The sequence below is a fragment of the Nycticebus coucang genome, chromosome 9 (genome assembly GCF_027406575.1).
Source record: "Nycticebus coucang isolate mNycCou1 chromosome 9, mNycCou1.pri, whole genome shotgun sequence".
In the NCBI taxonomy this organism is placed as follows: Eukaryota; Metazoa; Chordata; class Mammalia; order Primates; family Lorisidae; genus Nycticebus; species Nycticebus coucang.
The window spans coordinates 10661409-10684700 of record NC_069788.1 but is presented as its reverse complement, the minus strand read 5'-3'; the positions used below and the strand labels follow the sequence as shown (position 1 = coordinate 10684700).

Sequence of the window (23292 nt, the reverse complement as noted above, 5' to 3'; positions counted from 1 at the left end):
GAGGAGGTGCCTTGTTATAAGACTTTAATTGCTTTAGTTGGTGAAGTTAAAGGAAAATAAAGTTCTATAGACTGGAAAGAAGCAAGCATTGTTTTATGTCAAATATAGTATTAGTATTTATAAAATTTTTCATATCTTAATTATATAGAACTAATAAAAGTAGGGATTTCTAATTTTGGGTGAAACAAAGGGCTTTCCATCTGTGTTAACTTGTATTTGGATTCTAATGAATTCAAGTTTAAATGATACAAATTAACAACTCCTTCAGAACAATTTTATTCTATTCGGTGGAATCTGGAGTCTTTAAAAGATTTACCCTTGCTTTTATTTTCCAGTATTACCAAAATTTGAAGTGACTTTGCAGACACCATTATATTGTTCTATGAATTCTAAGAATTTAAATGGTACCATCACAGCCAAGTAAGTATCATTTTTCTTTTGTTATGACCGTCAGCATTATAAAACTTTATGTCCCAAACGGATTATGTACTCCAGAATACTAACATAATTTTTTGCTATTAAAAATATCCTAATTAGTAGTAAAAACTGTCTATAATAAGTAAGTAGGCCTGGTCAGATCTCTACAAAGATTTCTGTATCTGTCTTGTTGCTTCTAAGCTGGACAAGTCCTAAATTATTTCCCATGGACTAATGTCTTTCTAAGACTAATTAAGGGATTTACATTATAGGTAGTGCTGATTTTAAAAGTTGTATCTATTCTTCATTCAGCTGACATGGAGTTGAGATAGCTTGTCTCTTCTTGAATCTTTTTTTTTTTTTTCGGTTGATGATGGATTTTGAGCTCTTGGGATAGGAAGTTGGTTACTTATTTTTCTTAGCTGATGAGTGAATAACCTACATTTATACATTTTAACACACACAGATACTTCCAACCCACCCTGCGTGACAGGTGTATGGTTGCTTTCCTGCTTGGGCAGCAGAGCATTTTCTTTAAGTTTCGGACTAGCGGTTCTCCAGAGTGCACCCTGGGATTGCCCTCAGGGGATGCAAGGACTGGTCGCTTGCAGCTTTTACTTCTGAAGTGTCAGTAGCTATGCTTTGGTTTCTGAAATGTGTTGGTTATGTAATTTATTTCTAAGAGCTAGTATAAGCCGGGGCTCACCTCGGTGCCCTTTCATCACCGTCTCCCTCCCCTGGTGAGCATTTGTGGCAGAGGCAAGTGACTGACACCGTAGAGACTCCTGGCAGCAGTCAGTCTGAAGATCAAAACCCTCTGGGGACTCCTGCTTCAGATTCTGTTTGGCAAAAAATCACATGAAACCCGTGTAACATGAAGTGTGTCTACAATTTCTACCAAGTTAGTATTCTGCCTGGGTCTACTAAGAGGCAGCCTCCAATTAGAATCTGAGCTCTGTGGATGGATTCAGGAACACTGAATGCCAGTGTGAAGCACTGTGCGTGAATTCCCAAGACACGTAAATGCTGCATTTTACATAGTTGGTGCATTGTCCTTGGTCTTAGCCAGAGGTTAAGTATGCTATCTCAGTTTTATTTTGAAAAAAGAGACAAGATCTTGATCTTTCACCCAGACTAGATGGGAGGGGTCATAGCTTACTGCAGCTTTGAACTCCTGAGCTCAAGTGATTATCTCATCTCAACCTCCTGAGAGCCACCACGTCTGGCTAACTTTTTTATTTTTTGAGACAGTCTCCCCTTGTTGCCCTCGGTGGAGTGCCGTGGTGTCATAGGTCACAGCAACCTCAAACTCTTGGGCTCAAGTGATTCTCTTGCATCAGCCTCCCAAGTAGCTGGGACTACAGGTGTCCACCACAACGCCTGGCTGTTTTTTATTGTAGTTGTCATGTTGTTTTAGCTGGCACGGGCTGGGTTTGAACCCGCCACCTCTGGTGTATGTGGCCAGCACCCTAACACCAAATTTGTTCCCAAATTTATTTTTTTATGGAGACGGGGTCTTCCCATGTTGCGTAGGCTGGTCTTGAACTTCTGGCTTCCTAAAGTGCTGGAGTTACAGGTATGAGCCAACGGGCCAGTCCGTATTTTGAGTTCTTTGACTAATGCTTATAAAACTTCATGGATAGAAATCTTCCCAAACCATTGTACCCACTGACTGGGTACCAATTCACACAAACATTGTGTGTGGATGTAAATAATCTGTGTCCACATGGGTTGGAGTGAGTCTGGATATCTTCTTTGGTTCTATTTTATTTTTCTGGAGACAAGAGTCTTGGTTGTCACCCCTGCTAGAGTGCAGTGATGTCATCATAGCTCACAGCAATCTCCAACTCTTGGGTTCAACAGATCCTCTTTCCTCAGCCTCCCAAGTAGCTGGGACTACACTACAGGTGTGTGGCATTTCACCTGACTAATTCTTCCTATTTTAGTAGAGACGGGGTGTTGCTCTTGCTCAGGCTGGTCTCAAACTCCCGAGCTCAAGGGGTCCTCCCACCTTGGACTCCCAGCGGTTGTGTTTTAGGATTGTGCCAGGGATTTAATACACTCAATTAAAACAGTGGTTCTTTAACTCTGGTCACTCCAGAATATTTTACATGTAACTGGAGGAAGTTGCAGATCCCCTGAAGCCCTCCATGGACAGCATCTTCCCCTTCCCAGCTGGGGACTCCTCATCACAGTTCTCATGGTTGGGCCTCTTTGAGACACTACGGGTTGAAAATGACATGACAATTATGTTGGCCTCCTGGTGTTTCTTTTTTTTTGAGACAGACTCTTACTCTGTTGCCCAGGCTAGAGTGCTGTGGCATCATCATAGCTCACAGTAACCCCAAACTCTTCAACTTCCTGGGCTCAAGTGATCTTCCTGCTTCAGCCTCCCAGAGTGCTAGGATTGCATGTGTGACCACTGTGCCCAGCCCTGGCATGTCTTTAGTGTTCACCATATTGTATTTTCATCATTTTTCTTAGTTTGTGTGAGTTTAGGTTCAACCAGAGAAGCAGAACCAGGGGGAGACATATATGAAGGAATTTATTGCAAGGAATTGGCTTGATTCCATGATTATGGAGATTGATGGCTAAGCAAGTCCAAAATCCACAGGGTGGTCTGTCAGGAAGGGGAAGAGGGATTCTCAGGGAGGGTGAAGTTATTTCTGTAGGCCAAATCTGTTGTACCTTCGGAAGCCTCAGCTTTGCTTTTTTTTTTTTTTTTGTAGAGACAAGAGTCTCACTTTATGGCCCTCGGTAGAGTGCCGTGGCGTCACACAGCTCACAGCAACCTCCAACTCCTGGGCTTAAGCGATTCTCTTGCCTCAGCCTCCCGAGTGGCTGGGACTACACGCGCTCGCCACAGCGCCCGGCTATTTTTTTGTTGCAGTTCGGCCAGGGCCGGGTTTGAACCCACCACCTTCGGTATATGGGGCTGGCACCCTACCGACTGAGCCACAGGTGCCGCCCCTCAGCTTTGCTTTTAAGGCCTTTCAACTGATTGGATCAGACCTGCTCAGATTATCTAGGATAATCTCCTTCACTAAAAGTCAGCCGATGATGGATTTTAATCGCAGCTGTAAGATACCTCTCCTTGACAGTCAGATTAGCACGTGACTGCGTTTCTGTGGACGTCAGCTCTGTGAAGCCCTACACCAAAAGGCCTTCATGGTTTGTCTGTTGTGGGTAGCGAGGAGGCTCCTTCTTGGCATTTAAAGTCCTTGGATCTGGCTAGTTCTCATGATCTTCCATTCTGAGCAGGTCCTTCCTGTGAAATCTCAGTGGCCCGGCATGTTGTCCACAGCGGGGCAGAGGAAGGCGGTTCTTCTGTCCCAGGAGGCGCATGTCCTCTGTCTGAATTCAGCGGAACTGCTGCCCAGAAGGCCCAGGCTCCTTCCCTTGCCACCCCAGCTGTCCTGAGTGCTGGGCCTACCAGGGCATTCTCAGGAGTGGCTGCTGTTGTCTCCAGGGAGAATCAGGCTGAGAATACAATTTACAGCTTTGCAAGATTATGGAAATCTTTTTGACGTGCAAGTTCTTTTATCAGTCTATAAAAATTGGCGTGTAAATATGGACATATGCTACTCTACAAATACCGCATACCCGGAGAGGTGGAACTGATGGCCCTCCTCCTGACTGTCCTGAGGAAAGCAACATCTCTTTTTCCTTCAGAGGCTAATTCCTCCGCTTGGGCCTTGCTGCTCCTGTGGGGAGAATCCCCACCCCACTCCCTCTCTGGCCTGTGGCGCCACCTCTTCCGTTCAGTATCTTTCACCTTCTGCTCTTTGCGCGCAGCCTTCTCTGTGCGTAATCATCTGTGTTACTGAAAGAAGCGAACCCTTCCTTGACCTGTGCCTCCTCCCAGCTCCTCTCCCTTTCACCTTTGCTTTAGAGCTGCAATTTCCACTTCTTACATTCCATTCATTCTTCAGCCGCTTATAGTCAGCCTGCCCCGCTCACCGTGCCTTTGAAACTGTTTTCACCAAGGGCAGAAAGACTTCCTCCTTGGTCCATCTTGGTGGGTACCTTTAAGGCTTTGGCAATTCTTCCCTTTGTGCATTTGACATTGTTGTCCGCTCCCATCATTTCGGGTTTCCTTCTTTCCCTTTGGCTACTTCTTTGAAACCCTGGCAGGCAACTTTTCTGTTCCTCTTTTAAAAGTTCTTGTTTCTCCGGGCTCTAACTTTGGGTCTTTTTTCTTTCTCCGTTTACTCCCATTTTTCTTCTCTGTGGCCAGGTGTCTGCTGCCGTTTATAATTTGACGATAACCTAAATCTTTACCTCCAACCCCACTTTTCTTTCTTGAGATTCAGAGCCTCACATCTTGCTGCTTACCATACCTCTCCCACTGAGTGTCCCTTAGGTACTTCAACTCATCATCTCCCCCCAAACTTGATTCTTCTCTTTCATGTCTACCTTGGTGGACAGCACCCCCACCTGTTTAGCTGCCTGAGTCAGCAGCTTGGTACCCGTGGCCAGTGGACATCGGTGCTGTTGATTCTGTCTCTTTCATTTCTCTCCAATCATCCACTTCTTTCCGTCGCCTCTCCCTTGATTCAGGACAACATCGTCTCTCTCTCCTCAACTTCTGTTGTCATTTCTTAAATGTTTTCCCTGACTCCAGTTTTACCTCTTCCAATCTTTTCCCTATTCTGTGTTGAATTCCTCTTTTTTTCCGTTCACTCTTTTGCATGACGATTTTCAGACCATCGCTTTGAGGGTGAATTTCCAATTCTTTAGTGTGTTTTGTGGGGTCCTTTTCTACATTCATGTCTTTTGAAACATCTCATGCAGACCGTTCTTTGACATAACAAACGCTACCCTCAAATTTTACTTGTGCTTCTAAGAATTCAAAGTGCTTTTTCTGACCAGTGGTTCTTGACTTAGGCAATTTCAAGGCTTCCAGTAAATACCTGTTGATAGAACAAATGGATAAACAGCACAGCATGGCCTTACGATTTCAGTTCCAAGCAGTGTGTAGCATAGCAATGGTTTTCATACCACATCAGAAGGCTGCTATTTGCAGTTATGAGGGTCTAGGAAAAAACAAACTCAGTCTCTCCTGTACTGTCACTCAGAATCAACACTGGAGACGTCTGTGACCTTTGATCATTAAGAAGTGTGTGGTCCCCAACAACCCCTCAGCCGGTTCTGCAGCAGACCCCAACTAGGTGTCCTCCAATTCAAACCAATTCTGACACTATCTACCTGGAGGTGGCGTTAGATCAGAGGCAGAGAGCTGGGTCCCAGCCTGCCCCTACTTCACACGCCCTTCACGAGTCACAGGTTGTCACCTCTACTTCTGAGTGATTGGCTTTTACCTCCTCTTCAGGTCCGACTAATTTGCTAGAGCAGCTCGCAGAACTCAGGGAAACACTTTACTTACATCTATTGGCTTATCACAGGATACAGATGAAGAGTCGGAGGAGAAGCATCAGGCGTGGGTTGTGGGAAGCAGCGTGGAGCTTCCAGGCCCTCTCTGAGTGCTCCCCTCTGGGGATCTCCGGTATCCAGAAGCCGAGCAAACCCCATCCTTTCGGGTTATTATGGACACTTCATTATGTAGGCACGATTGATTAAATCATTGGCTATTGTTAAAAAACTCAAGCTTTTTCCTCTCCAGAAGTTGGAGGGTGGGGCTGAAAGTTCCAACTCTTTAATCATTCCTTGGTCTTTCCAGTGAGAGCCCCATCCGGAAGCTCCCTGGGGCACCAGCCTCCAGCCAACTCATTATGAAAAGGCACTTATCACTTTGGAGAGTCCAAAGATTTTAGGAGTTTTATGCCAGGAAACAGGATGAAGATCAAATATGTATTTCACAGTATCACTAGAGTGAACCAAACTGAATTGTACAGGCAATAGATTTGGTCTCATTGCCAAATTAGGAAATAGGAAGTAGTTCCTGAAATCAAGATGTACTGTGGTGTATTTTGAAAGATAATTTCTATGGTCTTCTTCGGATGATTGTTAAGTTATAGAGATGATTTTGTAAATATTTATTTGATAATAGCTTTTACAGTCCTCTCTATGAGTATATGATAAATAATTGTGGGTACTACCTCGCTAGTAACCATCTACTCCATCAAAGCTGTAGTGAATGTGCAACGCATTGCTAGAAATTTCTCCGAGGAGGAAGTTAATAAGTGTTTTTTAAGTTTTGCTATCTTTAACTGAAGTATATAAAAAATAAAACTGTGCATTTATTAGCTTTGATGTGAACCTTCCATTATTTATGCATCATTAAAAATAAAGAATAGATTCTTTTCTATTGACCGATCTGGTGGTTTCCAAAGGAAATAACATATTAAGTATAAAGAAAATAACATATTGTGTATCTATTAATACTTCCATAATGCCTGGGGATAATAGACTATAAAAATATTTAAGGTTTCTTAAATATATTTATCATTTGATGAATTGAAATGTTTGTATCCTCCTGAAAATAAAGTGAAAAACATACGAGCGGGAAAAATATGAACTGTCCTGATAGGTTCACTTTTTAAAATGTCGTTTCATAAATCTTTTATTCTATGGCTGTTTTCAGAAAAAAAATTTGTTTTGTTAATGATACTATCCCAGAATATCTTTGCTTTTTAAAATATTGGCCAGCTATTAATTTATGAATAATTAATGTATCTCAAATGCTTCCACATGTTGTTTGGAACAATAATTTTTAGTATCCTTGTTTCACAATCCTTATAATCAACTTGGTGCCTGGAAAGCTAAATCTGCTTCACATTTAAGTAAAAATTAAAATTTTTTTTGTGTCTGAGAATACTTTAAGTTATGTCTGGATTTTAAAGCTCCTTGTACTCTTCTTGATATAACTCTTAATAAAATATAGTATTCTGTCATTCTAGTTTTGTTTCATTGAATCTTTGACAAGATACAAGTAATATAAATCAGGTTTCAAAGCTTTTTGAATGACAGAATTTGACCCCAGTTAGGGTCTCCACTAACTTTACTGTTCTTCTTTGAAAGAGTGGTGTGTTTGAAGGTGGATTCATTTTTTCTTCTTAATATAGAATATATTGTATTTTAATATTTGGCTTCGTGTTGAGTTCATCCAGAAGAGGGGGGCTGTTTCTCTGTTTAATTAATGGATTCAGGCAGCAGAGTCTACTGCTGTGATTTAGAGAGTGCAAAGCTAAATTGACTCCCATGTTTGGCTCAGCTGAATATTCACCGTAGAGATGAAAGCAACAAGGCAATGCTTTTTTTTTTTTTTTTTCTTTAATTGAGACAGAATCTCTGTTGCCCAGGCTAGAGTACTGTGGTGTCAGCCTAGCTCACAGCAACCTCAAACTCCTGGGTTCAAACAACCCTCCTGCCCCAGTCTCCCAAGTAGCTGGGACTATAGGCACCTGCCATAAGGGCTGGCTCATTTTTTTCTATTTTTATGAGAGACAGGGTCTTGCTCTTGCTCAGGCTGGTCCTGAACTCTTGAGCTCAAGCAGTTCTCTCGCCTCACCCTCCCAGAGTACTAGGATTACAGGCATGAGCCACCGCGTCTGCCCGAGGAAATGCATTTTACTTAAAAAAAGGCTTTTTGGTAGAAAAATGGTTACCAAAGATTGCCTCTCCTCCGTATGAAGAAACCTTTCCATCATGAGAGGGGATAAAATGAATAACTAGAAGGCAAAGTAGCAGAGAATAACATTTTACTCAAGGAGACAAATTTGATACTATGGGTTAAAAACTTACTACTATTGTTTTAAATTTAACTTATTACTATTATTTTAAACTTTTCCGTAAAAGCCAAGTTTTGACAGTCATGAGTACATTTGCTGCTCCATAGTATGTGGTCTAATAAACCTTCCTGAATAATGTTGCAACAAACGGCAGTAGCCCATGGCGATTTCAGCTAACATTTGAAATTCGTCAAACACTGTGCAGTTGTGTGTGTAAGCAGTAAATGGGCCAGTCCTGATTTCTCGTAATGAAAGATTTTCATGATCTTTTAAAAATCTTTGGACAGGAAACTGTCACTTCCAATTCTGATCATATTTTGCCTGGGGTCTCTTAGATGTCTAGAAGCCAGGTAAGGTATGTATTATGAATTGTTTTAAGGTAAGGTTAAAAGACTTCCCATTTTGGAGACTTAATTTCAAGGGTCATCATTTGTTAAAGTTTACTTATATTTTTTCTGGATTTACTTTTAAAAATTTGTAGTAAGAGTGTGTTTTTAATGTAATTCTTTTATGTTGGCGTGCTAGCGTATGTAATATTTTCATTGTATTCTTCTGACAATGTCAGATTGATATGTACACGTAAAAAACCCTTGATTATTACTTTTCAGGTATACATATGGGAAGCCAGTGAAAGGAGCTGTAACGCTTACGTTTTTACCTTTATCCTTCTGGGGTGTGAAGAAAAATATTACAAAACAATTTGAGGTAACTTTTGCAGATGTTTTACAACTTTCAATGAGTGTGCTTTTTTTAGAAATAAGATTTTGTACTGAATTAGCAATAAATTGAGTGTAAGAAGATCAAGAGCTTTCTAGCATCAGGAAGGTGAGAATTTACCCATTTATAGTGATTAAAATGACATCAGAGCCATCAGAATCTTGTCACTTAGTTTGAGTTTTATTTCTAAACTTGGAATTGCTAAAGTGAAAAATAAAATTGAACTTTTAAATAAAACAGATAAATGGATCTGCAAACTTCTCTTTTAATGATGAAGAGATGAAAAATGTAATGGACTTTTCAAATGACCTTTCTGAAGACATGGATGCATCTCTCCCTGGGCCGGTAGAAATTGTAGCAACTGTGACAGAGTCACTTACAGGTTCGTAGATGTGAAGTGAAGGTAAAGCCGTGTGTGGGGTGCTGTTCTGACATCTTTCTTATAACTGGCGTTTGCATTTGGGGGAATCATTTGCTTTTCTAAAGATGCTATTTAATGTGGAAAAAAAAATTTTTTTTGAAACAGAGTCTCACTTTGTAACCCCCAGTAGAGTGTCGTGACATCATAGCTCACAGCAACCTCAAACTCCTGGGCTCAAGTGATTCTCTTGCCTCAGCCTCCCAAGTAGCTGGGACTACAGGCACCCACCACATTTTTAGAGACACAGTCTTGCTCTGGCTCAGGCTGGTCTCGAACCTGTAAGCTCAGGGCAATTGGCCTCCCAAGTGTTGGGATTACAGGTGTGAGGCACTCCACCCGGCCCCTAAGGTAGAAAGTGTCATGAGTGTTAACTAGTCTCTCTTGCAGAATGTTTTCACAGTAAAGGGGAAACATTTTCTAGCAAAAGACTGTATTTCAACCACAGGTGATAGTTACTGGTAATTTTCTCCATTTCTGTTCTTTTTAGCCTGAAAACTATATGGAAAGGCTTGTATTTTCAGCCAGCTATCTTTATTTATTTATTTTGTTTATTTAAAAAACATCACTTAACATCTTCCGAAATCTAACTTGCTCCTGAACAGTTTTCTCTTTTACTTTTTTAATTTTTATTTTTTTGAATCAGAGTCTCAAGCGTTGCCCTGGATAGAGTGCCGTGGCGTCAGAGCTCACAGCAACCTCCAACTCTTGGGCTCAAGTGATCCTCTTGTGTCAGTTTTTCTATTTTAGTAGAGACAGGCTCTTGCTTTTGCTCTGGCTGGTCTCGAACCCATGAGCCAGGCAGTCTACCTGCCTCAGCCTCCCAGAGTTCCAGGATTACGGGTATGAGCCACCGCACCTGGCAACAGTTTTCTCTTTTAATAAGAAGGCAAAGGTTAGTTCCTAGGACCTTTCTGTTACTAGGCCAACAGTTTTTTAACCAATTCCTGAAAGAACGAAAGACTAAGAGTGGCTCCCTCTCTGCGGGAGGATGGCAGCAATGGTGCTGAGAAGGGTCCATTGAGGACGTAATAGGACTCCGTGGTTTTCTTAGTGTCAAAGCCAATATGGGAATGAGGTTTGCGTGCTCCGATATTTTAAACTACTTTGGCAGGTAGTTTAGACGGAGGGATTTGATGGATAGAGACTGTTGGTGAAACATTAATTTTTGTATGCCAAATGTGTAATTTCCAAAATAGGCATCTCAAGAAATGCGAGCGCCAATGTGTTTTTCAAGCAACACGATTACATCATTGAATTTTTTGATTATGCTACTGTCTTGAAGCCATCTCTCAACTTTACAGCCACTGTAAGTTGATACGATTGTTTCTCGTTCATAGCAGTAAGTTCAGTCTAATGAAACAGATTTGGAACTATTTTCAGTGCTTCTCTAAAAATCTAAGCCAAAAAGAATTAGATTACTTTTTCTCTTTAGATATGTGGGACTTGTAAAATTGTTTCCAAATGACCTTTGTCTAATTTTTCTAAAAAATTAGTTTCTAATAACAACAAAAGCATTTTTTTGAAAATGCATTTTAGAAGCCCCTTAAGTTAATGTGGATTGTTACATTGAAAGTTTTATTTAATTAAACAAAGGAATTAGATAGTAGTCAAACAGGTCACTTTAGTTTGATTTTTATAATGATTAATTTTAGTTCTAGCAAAGATGTACCATTAAAAAACTATCAACAAATTACTGATCTTTTTGAGATAATGTTGAATTACCCTTTATTAATTGAGTGAATTTTGACAGATATGCAAGGCATGGTGCTGGGCAGGGCTTGCATGGAGCCAAGAAGGCCTCAGTTCCTTCCCAGGAGTTCACAGTTTTTGTGATGATACACACAGCTATAATTCAAGTCAGACTAAGATTAGTGGCATGAATTAATTTCTAAAGGGATTTAAAGCAGGGGTTGGCAACTCTCCTGTGCTAAGAGGTAGAAAGTAAATATTTTTAGCCTTGTGGGCCATATGGTCTCTGTCACGACTACTCAGTTCTGCCATCATAGCATGAAAGCAGCCACAGCCAATTTGTAAGTGAGCATGGCTATGTTCCAATAAAACTTTATTTATGAAAATATTGGATTGGCTCTCATTCTTGCCACAGTTTGCTGATTTCTGGTTTAAAGAAAGAAGGGATCACTTCTTGTTGAATGTGTCAACACTGAAATGTTGTTTCCAGTGATCTTAATTAGACCATTTGAATAGCTAAGTTAAAAACAGAAACAAACAAACCCCAGGAGGCTGCAGATAGTAATTTCTGAATGCGTAGAGTGACACAATGGGAGTTCAGGGAGGGAAAGGTGGCTTTGGGATAAGGATGGTGATTGGGAAAGGATGTTCTATAGAAGAGGAAACTTAAACTATTTGTGTAAAGGTTAGTAGGGTTTTAAATGCTCGGGCAGTGGGTGGGAGTTGGGGAGCAAGAGGAGATGAGAGCTCTGATGGGCCAGTTCAGGGTATACTCAGGAGCTGTGCAGTTGCACCCGAGGGCTTGTGTCTGGGAGTGATAAAATAGAAGTCTGGGGAGTTGCAGGGGACCATAAATGTCTCGCTTATGCGTTGGAGGAAGACTGCTCAGGGTGTGTGCAGGAGGACGGCAGCAGCCAGGCGTGAGGTGAAGAGCAGCTTCATGGTGGTGGCTGTGGCAGTGGAGAGGATGGAAAAGTGCAGGATTTGGTGTTCACTGGGTTTGGGAGGTGGGCAGAGGTATGGAAAGTTTGGAGATATAAATGACAGAATCGTGATGTTAGAAAAAATAGGAAAAGCCAGGTGATTGCTCCCTTTTAGATGTATAAATTCGAGGTGACTAAGATATCCAAGTAAAAATTAGGAATCGGTACACTGGACATGAGGATGGGAATTTTGAATTTGGGGTACAATCACAAAGAGATACTGAGCTAAGCCATAGGAGAACTAGACGTTGGAGGAAGAGAGAACAGATGACTGATAATTTATTTGGCCTTGACAAATCCCCACATTTAGAGAGAGGGAAGGGGAACCAAAAAGGACATTGAAAGGATTCGGAAAGAGAAGTAGGACATGAAGGAGATTATGTGGAGCTGTGGGAGGCAAAGGAAGCCGTAATGTATTAAGGAGGGAGTTGTTGGAGTAGCAGGTGCGTTTTAGAGAGAGCACTGGGTCTGGAAGCTGAAGTGCTGCTCAAGAGTTGCTGAGAGTTTGATTATATGGGAACAGTTCAGATGGAAACTAGATCCACTTTCACTTAAATCCTTTGCCTCTCTTGATACCTGTCTTTAAAATGTCTTGTTTTGACAATTAGGTAAAAGTAACCCGTTCTGATGGCAACCGCCTGACTCTTGAAGAAAGAAGAAATAATGTGGTCTTGACAGTGACACAAAGAAACTATACGGAGTACCGGGGCAGCTGGAACATTGGAAACCAGAAAATGGAAGCCATCCAAATCATCAATTATACTGTCCCCGCGAACGGGATCGTTAAGGTTGAATTCCCAATCCTGGACAATTCCAGCGAGCTGCAGTTGAAGGTGCCACCTGTTTCCCTTCACTATCTCACTGCAACAAGACCATTACAATTGTAATCTTGGGGTAGACACTCAATCTTTTGGAGCTCAGAGTGCATAGGAAGTGGACACCGCTTTTCCTTTAAAAAACACAGGGGGAATTGTTAGAAGTAATTTAATGATAGTGCCCCACGGTGAGACCGAATGTTTCTTTGTCGGTTCATTTTGAAGAGCACAGTTAAAAAATGGCCTATCAAGATGTGATGGAGAAGGCCCTCAAACCTCCAGTCTAGGTTGATTTTCAGTTATTTGAAATTTTGTTTTGGCAGGGGTTGACATGAAAGAGCAATGTGTATCTTTTAACACTTACACATCTTTGCTGAGCTGTCTTTCCCTGAGTGGCTCATCTGAGAATTCCCAACCTTCTCTGCTCCCTTCCTTTTGTACTCAGTCCTCCCAAATCAGGACCTGGTCTAGCAGGGTCCTCCTCTGATGTGGCCTCTCTGATTTCTACTCTGAACATTGGTGAATCAAGGGGGAGGGGATATGATTTTTTGCTTGTGTATGATCTTCGTGTTGTGCAGAGAGGAAGAGGATCCCTTTTCCTATTTCACTCTCTCTTCTCACGGTGTTCTCTGATAAAACACTCTGGTTTCTGAAATAAGCTAGGACTCTGTTTTTTTCCCTCTTAGGTTACGATGGGGAAGACCCTTTCCCATGTTCTAAAACTATCAGTTCCTTTATAGTATAAGCCATAAAATGATGGAATTTTAATGTCTGGGGAATGTATTTTTCCTGCGTGAAGAAAAGTGAAAGTGAATTTGGCTTTCAGTAATTGTTCTACCTGTAGCATCATTTCTCGAGTATTCGAGAAAACAGAAATTTATCACTCCCTTTTCTTTTGTTACAGGCCTATTTTCTTGAAAGCACAAATAACATGGCAGTTCATGGTATGTTTACTTCTCCCACTAAGACATACGTCCAGCTAAAAACAAGAGATGAAAACATCAAGGTAATGTTTACAGTTCACTTGTTAACTACAGTATAATGGGCTTTCTTACCTTGGGTGTGTGCTTATTGATTAAGATGTTTTTCCTAGGTGGGATCACCTTTTGAGTTGGTGGTTACGGGCAACAGACGGTTGAAGAAGTTAAGCTATATGGTAATATCTTATAGAATCTAAACTTACGGTCTATTACTGAATCCTCTTAAGTGATGCTTACCTTGTATCTACACTAAACTTAGTAAAACTCAGCCTCACACCTTTTTAACCTGTCCATTTTATATTACAGTCAAAATATCTTCTTTTCTCTCTTCACCTATATTGTTATTTTCAATGTAGAATGGATAATTCCATCTTGTATTGTGTTTAAAATCTAAATTTCCATCGGATAAACCACAGATGCTCATTGTAGGAAAGTAAGAAAATAAAATAGCTGTCCATGGCCTTGAAATTTTGCTAATCCACCTTTCCCTGTTCCTTGTGTTTTTTCCTATCAAAAATAGATTCTTCATTATGCAACCACCGTTGTTCCAGGTGGTGTCACTTTAATCTTATCATTTTGTGTGTCTCTGCTTGTATTTTCTGTGTTGTCAAAAAGGTTTTCCTGTATTCAAAGCGACTTTGAACTTGGTTTAAGTCCACCATTTGAGTGTACACTTAAAATTATGATGCGCATACCTTCAGTTGAGCTTGTGTTCATTTTAGCAAAGTTTAACCCATCTACTATTCTTTTTAGATAGTATCCAAGGGACAGTTGGTGGCTGTAGGCAAACAAAATTCGACAACCTTCTCTTTGACACCAGAAAATTCTTGGGCTCCAAAAGCCTGTGTCATTGTGTATTATGTTGAAGACAATGGGGAAATTATAAATGATGTTCTACAAATTACTGTTCAGCTTGTTTTTGAAAATAAGGTAAGATTTAAGGTAATGATGTTTAAAGCGAAACTTCAGCCCCTGCCACATTAGGGTGCAGGCAGAGAAAGTTAACTACACGCAGTGGTTTCAGAGGTGTGTCAGAGGAAAATTGCACCAGACAAGTTAAACAGGCAAGGAAGACTTTATTCAAGACTATTGCAACAGGAGACAGAGACTGAACTCAATGGTGCTGAAACCAAAGGCAGGAGAGGTTTTAAGGACTGCGATGAGTTATGAGAAAGTACTGGAGATGTGGTGGGGAGGTCGGTCATTGAGATTTGGCTTCTAGGGCGGTGCTGTGGCTCAGTGAGTGGGGCGCTGGCCCCATATGCCGAGGGTGGCGGGTTCAAACCCAGCCCCGGCCAAACTGCAACCAAAAAAATAGCCGGGCGTTGTGGCGGGTGCCTGTAGTCCCAGCTGCTCGGGAGGCTGAGGCAAGAGAATCGCGTAAGCCCAAGAGTTAGAGGTTGCTGTGAGCCGTGTGAGGCCACGGCACTCTACCCGAGGGCGGTACAGTGAGACTCTGTCTCTACAAAAAAAAAAAAAAAAGAGATTTGGCTTCTAGGCTTGCTAATTGCTGCTTATTGAAGTTACACTCCCACCCTCCCCCAGAGACGGGCATCATTTGGGGCATCATTTGGGGCTTTATCTATCCTGATGATTACATTTCAAAGGGAGGGCTCCCCAGGCTCTTGAGAACATTCCTGGGTTGGAAGACTGTCTGAGGTTGGGAGATTTACATCTCTAAGGTGCAGGGAAGAATTTACAATCATAAGTTTTCTAAAGTAAATATTGTAAGAAAAGGTAGGGCAGGATCTTCTGGTCAGGAAGAGGCCTGGCTAAAGTTCACTGGAATTGAGGGGAACACGAAGGACCTCTTGGTCAGGCAGTACAGCCGCAGTGCCGTGGAATGTTGTGCTGCAGCTAGTGAAATAACTCCTGGTAAAGAAAGGCCCTAAGGACAAAGCCAACGAGATGACTGATGTTCTTCATGAATATTAGCAGGACCATTCTTTGATGTAATGACAGAGGGAGTTCAGGTAGCCATGGAGGCAGAGCATGGAGGCCTGACCTGTTCTTGGAAGGAGCCCTCCAGGTAGCTCTGAGTCCCCAGGGAGCTCTCCTTGCATTCGTTCCTAAGTCCATGCAGCCAGAATGTAGGCTTCTGCAGTTTCTTTCTTCTTTCTGTTGCCCTCTTGGATTCTAAGACACTGCTGTCTTCTCATCAGCACAGGCTGGGGGAGGAGGGGTGGGAGTGGAGGAAGGGACGAGGAGAGGTAGAGAAAGGAAGCATAATTCAAATTTATATCACTGTGAGAAGTGTCATGACTTGCAAACACGGTGGGAGGAGTTTTTTAATTTAATTTCTTTCTCTCCAGAAGGGTTATATATGGTTTTCAGAATTATCCCTGAACAAAGGCAAATGTAGATTCTTTGCTAGATTTTGAGTCATTGATCTACTATGGGTAAGACATGTAAATATTAATGCTTTAAAAATGTGACATAAGTTTTTTGACACCAGAAAATTCTTGGGCTAAGTCAATCCTGCCTTCTCTCTTTTTTAGATAAAGCTATTTTGGAGTAAAGCTAATGCAAGACCAGCTGAGAAAGTCTCTCTAAGGATCTCTGTGACACAGCCTGGCTCCATAGTTGGGATTGTAGCTGTTGACAAAAGTGTGAATCTGATGAATACTTCAAATGATATTACAATGGAAAATGTGAGTTTAGCTGTTTTTTTAATTGCAAAAATGCAAGTTAAAAGAGAAGAAGGAAACTTTATTACATTACTTTAATAATTAAAGGAAATGTTAGTACCTTTGCTTGTATAATCAGCAAAGATTCCAAATAAAAAAGAATTGGCATTACAGTGGTTCTATTGCAAAGAAGCCTATGTGGTTAGGTGCCTGCTGGCTGTTGTGAGAAATACAGCTAAAATTAGATTGGAGGAAAAGGTTCTGGAGATCTATTGTACTGCATGGGGACTATAGTTAGTAACATGCTGTGTACTTGAAAATTGCTAAGAGTATATTTTAAACATTCTTACCATGGAAATATAAGCATATGAGGTGACGGATATGTTAATTTCCCGATTTCATCATTCCACGATGTATACATATATTAAAAAATCACATTGTACCTCATACATATATACAATAAAAAAGAAGAACTGTTGCCTGGAGTTTCTCTATTTTCATAGTGCATTTTTATTTAAAACACTCAAGAAAATATTAGGAAATTGATTTGCACAATTCTGTAGGACATTGGTTATAAGAGCTTTAGATAATTTTGAAGTGCTTTCTATTTTGGTTATACATAATGGTTATAAGTAGTTATAGTCCCCATTCAATCAGGAATTGGTAGCTTATGGGGGTAGTAAAACCACATCAATCTGCAGAAAATTTACAAACTAAGAAGTGTGTGACTGTTACATAAACTAGTCTTGTATTTGTTAGTCACTTCATTTTTACTTAGACATTCTTGATCCATCCTTGTATACCATTGTCAGCTGTAATATAGATTGTATAATCTATGTCCATTAATTGTTTCTGTTATTAACAATACATCAAGAAGAAAGATATATATTGAAGGTTGATTTGGTCATTATATTGTAAAATTAATTTGCTTGTGAAAAGTTGTACATTTTCTTCAGTTTATACAACTAATATTTTTAGTCTTTTTATTATTATTTATTTATTTATTTTTTCGAGACAGAGTCTCACTATGTCATCCTCCGTAAAGTGCTATGGCATCACAGCTCACAACAACCTCAAACTCTTGGTCTCAAGCTATTCTCTTGAAGCCTCCCAAGCTATTCTCTTGAAGCCTCCCAAGTAGCAGGGACTACAAGTGCCCGTCACAACCCCTGGCTATTTTTCGTTGCGGTGGTCATTGTTGTTTGGCAGGCCTGGGCTGGGTTCGTACCCGCCAGCTCTGGTGTATGTGGCTGGCACCCTAGCCGCTGAGCTACAGGCACCAATCCTTTTTAGAAAACTTTTAAAAAACCAATTGGTCCTTTTTTTTTCTCATTGACATTTCCTAAATTTACATTATTCTTTAAGTTTTTAAGTCTTGCATTTGATTTAACTCTTATTTTATCACTTTCTAAACACATACTTTGATAAATACATAATTTGATTTTTCTTCCCCCTCTATATTTGTGTGTACGTACTTATACACTTATGCGTAAACATACACACACACCCCTATCTGGGGGTGTGCTCTGTTTCTGTTTATGTTAATACACAATATAGTATGTATATATTCATATTAAATTTTGTTAGATATTAGTATTGTTATTACAGTATTCTTTTGGTTCATAGTTGCCTGGTATATTTTTCCATCTTTTTATTTTCAATCTTTTATAAGTTTATATTATATTACATTATTATTATATTTTGATTTAAACAAAATTTCAGATTGGTATCAGAGTTCAGATGATTGGCTTACAATGTTTGCATTTGTTAGGTAAAGTCCCTGTTGTGTTATGTCCCGCACCCAGGAGGTGTGCCGTGTACCCTTACATTGTGTCCGTTAGGTGGGAGCACACCCGTCCTCCTCCCTTCTCCACACTCCCCCTGACTTGCACTGAGTTGAATTTTTCTCTTGTGTGGGTACGTAGTAGTTCGACTGCTGGCTTCATATTAGAATTGAACACATTGGATACTTGCTTTTCCTTTCTTACTAAGAAGAATGCGTTTCAACTCCATCCAGGTTAATATAAAAGATGTAACGTCTCCATCTTTTTTATGCCTGAACAGTATTCCATGGTATACACATACCACAGTTTATTAATCCATTAATGGATTGATGGGCATTTAGGTTGTGTCCACATTTTGGTGATTGTAAATTGAGCTGTGATAAACAATCTAGTGCAAATGTCCTCATGATACAATGATTTCTTTTCTTCTGGGTAGATGCCTGGTAGTGGGATTGTGGGATCAAATGGAAGGTCTATTTTGAGTTCTTTGAGGATTCTCCATACTTCTTTCCAACCTTTTGTTTTTTAATGTCATAGTAAAAAAAAAATATATATATATGTATGTATATATATATACACACATATACATAATCTCACTATGTTGCTCTCAGTAGAGTGCTGTGGCATCACAGCTCACAGCAACCTCAAACTCTTGGGCTTGCCTCAGCCTCCCAGGTAGCTGGGACTATAGGTACCCGCCATAATGCCTGGCTATTTTTTTTTTTGTTGTTGTTGTAGTTGTCACTTTTTTTTTTTTTTTTTTTTTTTAAGTAGGCCTGGGCTGGGTTTGAACCCACCAGCCCTGGTGTATGTGGCTGTCGGCGCCCTAACCATTGAGCCGGGCATGGAGCCTTAGTCAATATCTTTTAATAAGCTTCTTTAACCCATTTACAAACATGGTAATTCTTATTCTATTTAGGACTCTTTCTACTATTTTATTTCCTATTTAAAAATAATTTAGACTATTCCCTTTTTGTTCCTTTTTCTTTCTGGAGGCTAGATCAAATTTTGTTTTTCTAGTTGAAAGGTTAAATAGTCTATTTTTGTTACTACGTTAAATGCCCTTAACCCATGAACCATATGTAGTTAACCTTATTGATTTACTCGTCCTTATCCTTATCGATTTCCTAAGGCTAAGGTATTTGTATCTTCATCTAACAGGATGAGCATTGCAGTATGCTCTTATCTTTTTCTTTTCTTTTTTTTTTGTTTTTTTTTTGCAGTTTTTGGCTGGGGCCGGGTTTGAACCCACCACCTCCGGTATATGCGGCCAGTGCCTTACTCCTTTGAGCCATAGACGCCGTCCGGCTCTTACCTTTTCTGTCTCTCCTGTTGTCTCCTCTTCTTTTTCTTCCCCAGTCAGATCATGTTGCTTATGGAGGATTTTAGTCTGTGTTTTTATTGGTTACCCTTTGAATTTATGCTTTTTCTTCATTTCTTAATTCTGGAAATCTGTGTTTATTATTTCTTCATGTATTTCCCCCTTTCCATTTTAGTTTTTCTATCTTTCGAGGAGTCCTGTTATTCAGAAGCTGGCATTTCTACTCCCATCCTTCACCATCTCTTAGCTTCTTGTGTTGTGTTTTCTATACTTTGCCTCTTCTGTATTCTCAAAAGGTGTTCCTTTCCCAGCTGACTGGTCATTCGTCTGCCGAATCCCTTGATCCCTTATATGTGTCTTTTAGGTCAGCTATTGTATTTTTAATATCTATTATTTTTATTTGGTTCTTAGGTTTTTGCTCTTACTTCTTAATTGCTCATGTCTCCTCTTATCTCCTTATGTGTATTTACCATGCTTCTTTCGAGTTCCCGAGTTGACTTTTTCACTAACTTTTCATCACATGCTGTGTGTTGTCAGCTGCATGTCTTTCTCTTACACTAGTTACACCCTCTGAAGTCTAGTTGACTTGGCAGCTGCTCTGATGATAGCTCCCCTTGTTGGGGAAGGTTGAACATCAGCCTCCAACATGTATAAATCTTGGGAATTGAAAGAGAGGAGTCTAGACTAGAGAATTACTCTTGATTCTTCCTACTCTTGCCTCTACGGGGTTTCACTGTTAAACTCTTCTGGAAAAACAGTACCAGGAAGAGATACTGCAGTCTCTTGAGGTTATTATCCATCAACCTGAGGGTCTGAAGGGGCAGGGGAAGAAAAATGAAGACTTGAGGCCCATAAGCATATCTGCTTGTTTCCTTCAGTTTTTACAGCTGCTGACCTGGTATTGTCCTCGGGACACCTGGCGATTTGGGCAGTGAAGTGGCAAGGCATGATAGGAGAGAAACAGGGCAGAATTTAAAAACCTTCCCTCCATGGGGTGGAGTGTGGTGAGCTCCCAGGCACAATGTAGGGCACATCTCCTGGGTAAAGGGCTCAACTACAACTTGGACTTGACCTAACAAATACAAACAGTGTACCCTAATTGTATGTACCCTTATATTGGTCTAAATAATAATAAATAAAACTTTCCTCCAGCCTGTCTTCTGACTTTTGCCTTTCACTACCTTCTGTCTCAGACTGAAGCCACCCACTTCCTTCTAACACTTGTTCCTGACAGAACCTACTCTTCCAGGGTTTTTTCTCATCCCACATATCAGAGTTTCCTGCTGCTTTGATTGTTTCTCCGAGTTGGCTCTGAAGGAGGGAGTCAGGAGCCTGTGGTAGTAGACCATTTGGGCTCCTTTCTTTCTTAGCTAATTTGCTAATTTCTGCTGAGAGCCTCTTGAATGCCTCGGAATAATTTGAGTGTACTGGTTCTTCCAGGAATAATTTTTAGATAGCAATCTTCTTGTCATTAGCTTGTGCTGCAACTTGGAAAGTGCATTTTATTGAGTGAGGAAAAGAGGATTAAAACATGAGATGGATGCTATGTTACCAATGCCGCAGTGAATATTGGCATGCGAGTATTTCCTTTGAATTTCTGTTCTCAGCTCTTTTGAGCATATACTTAGGACTGGATTTACTATATCGTATCCTAATTTTATGTTTAATTTTTTGAAGAACTGCTAGTTTTGCTCACTCTTTTAGCATGTTTTACCCACTCTTGTTAGCAAGGCAAACTGTTCTCAAAAAAATAGCATTGCCAATGTGACGCATGCAACTATCTCATTATGGAAAAAAACCGTATCTCATTGATGCTGTAATTTGCATTGCTTTGCTTATCAATGAAGCAGAATATTATTTTTGCTTATTAATAATTCCTATTTCCAAATAGCTGGCATTGTGGCAGGTGCCTGTAATCCCAGCTACTTGGGAGGCAGAGGCAGGAGACTTGCTTGAGCTCAGGACTTGGAGATTTCTGTGAGCTGTGATGCCACAGCACTCTACCCAGGGCAACAGCTTGAGACTCTGTCTCCAAAAAAAAAAAAAAAAATTCATATTTCCTCTTTTGTAAATTCTTTTTTTAGTCTATTTTTTAAAATTTATATTAATCTTCATCAGATTTAACTTATTTATCTCTGCTGAAAGTATGGGCCATTTTTAACGGTGACTTCCCCCATTGGTCTTTTCAAACACTGACATATAAGTTCCTTCTGGGCAAAACTGAAGTCCCATCTTCTTAGGAACTCAGAATTGCTGAACAGAGTGAAAATAAGAAATGTAGTTTTGACTGATTGGATCATGAACAAGGCATTTACATATTTATTACTCCCTTAATTTATGTCATTTTGGATTTCCTAAGCCTGACGGCTGTATCTTATAGAAATAACTTATAAAACATGCTGTGGAAGGTTGATGTGAAATCTATTCATCTGCATATTTTATCTTCTCCGTAGGTGGTCCAAGAGTTGGAACTTTATAACACAGGCTATTATTTAGGCATGTTTATGAATTCCTTTGCAGTCTTTCAGGTATGTTTAGTTTGCTATATTAAAAATATATGAGTCTCTTTTACTGTTGAAAACAGTTTCAGAATTCATGATCATATGACCTTTTATTTACTGTGTCACCAAATGGCAGTGTTATAGAAGTATAATTTGAAATGAAAAGGTAATCATCAGTTTTAAAAGCAAATGGAAATATTCACTATTAAAGAAATTAACAGATTGTCATCGAACAATTTCTTACATATGCATATATTTCTCTATAAATATATTTTATAGATTATCCTTGACTTTGAAATGTTAATGTGTGTGTTAGTGTGTGTGTGAAAGTTGAGAAAGAGAAACGGATCAAATGAATGTGCAGCTGTGTACCTAAGCATTCAAAAATGAGAGTGTCGGGAGTATGGGAGCCCACTGAGGTGGCTCAGAGAACATTTAAACTTGTGTTTTTAAAAGAAAATTAAAATTATTCTTTCTAGGAATGTGGCCTCTGGGTAGTGACAGATGCGAATCTTACAGAGGATTATATTGACGGTGTTTGTAAGTAGAACCTGGCAAGGTGCTTGTACGGTATCTGTCTTTCACCTCAGATGTTCAACATTAACGATATAGTACAGGTATTCTCTGGCTGACTAAGGATATTGGGATTTGCATTTTCTGTTCTCTTGTCCTAAGATTTAGGAGTTTAATGTACTTGGAAGTACATCCAGCATGGATTGGTCTTTTGGGCTCCTGTCGAGAACTGTGAAGTGAATCCTTCCCATTTACTGTCTGTAATTCTTTGAGGTAGTTATATTTTTGGACACACATTGGAAGGTCCTGTGGTTCCAATTTGTACCACAAGTTGTACTGTTATTTTGGAGTTAGTTAAAAGGAGCAATATAGTTTTGAAACATGTTTGTTCTTTATCTTTTTCATGTTCGCCTAGAAAATAGCTCAGATGCCATAAAGTATGCTGGTATGCACACACAGACACAGACACACACACACACAGACACGCATACACACACAGACACGCATACACACACAGACACACAGACACACAACACAGACACACACACACACAGACACACAACACAGACACACACAGACACACACACACAGACACACATACACACACAGACACACATACACAAACAGACACACACAGAGACACAGACACACGCACACACAGACACCCAGACACACCCCCCCCCCCAATCAGTGTGAGTTCCGCCTGGGCAGTGTCAGATCTGTCCAGCTTAGCTCCTTGAACTGCTAAATGGAGTTGGCCACCCAGTAATAGAGCATGTACTTTTCAAATATCTCATGTACTCAGTTCTAATTTGAAACCAGTAAATTAACAA

The 23292-nt window shown here is 40.2% G+C and overlaps 1 protein-coding gene across 2 annotated transcripts in view; it reads left to right on the top strand.

Annotated features, from left to right (window-relative positions):
* Positions 1-23292, top strand: part of CD109 (CD109 molecule) — a 130423-nt gene that overhangs the window by 66452 nt on the left and 40679 nt on the right. For both annotated transcript variants that reach the window (XM_053603063.1, XM_053603064.1), the window contains 11 exons: positions 336-420; positions 8717-8813; positions 9066-9207; positions 10443-10552; positions 12527-12751; positions 13638-13739; positions 13827-13889; positions 14467-14643; positions 16212-16364; positions 21899-21973; positions 22426-22486. In XM_053603063.1, coding sequence (XP_053459038.1) covers positions 336-420; positions 8717-8813; positions 9066-9207; positions 10443-10552; positions 12527-12751; positions 13638-13739; positions 13827-13889; positions 14467-14643; positions 16212-16364; positions 21899-21973; positions 22426-22486 — 1290 coding nt within the window. The remainder of the gene's footprint in view (positions 1-335; positions 421-8716; positions 8814-9065; positions 9208-10442; positions 10553-12526; positions 12752-13637; positions 13740-13826; positions 13890-14466; positions 14644-16211; positions 16365-21898; positions 21974-22425; positions 22487-23292) is intronic.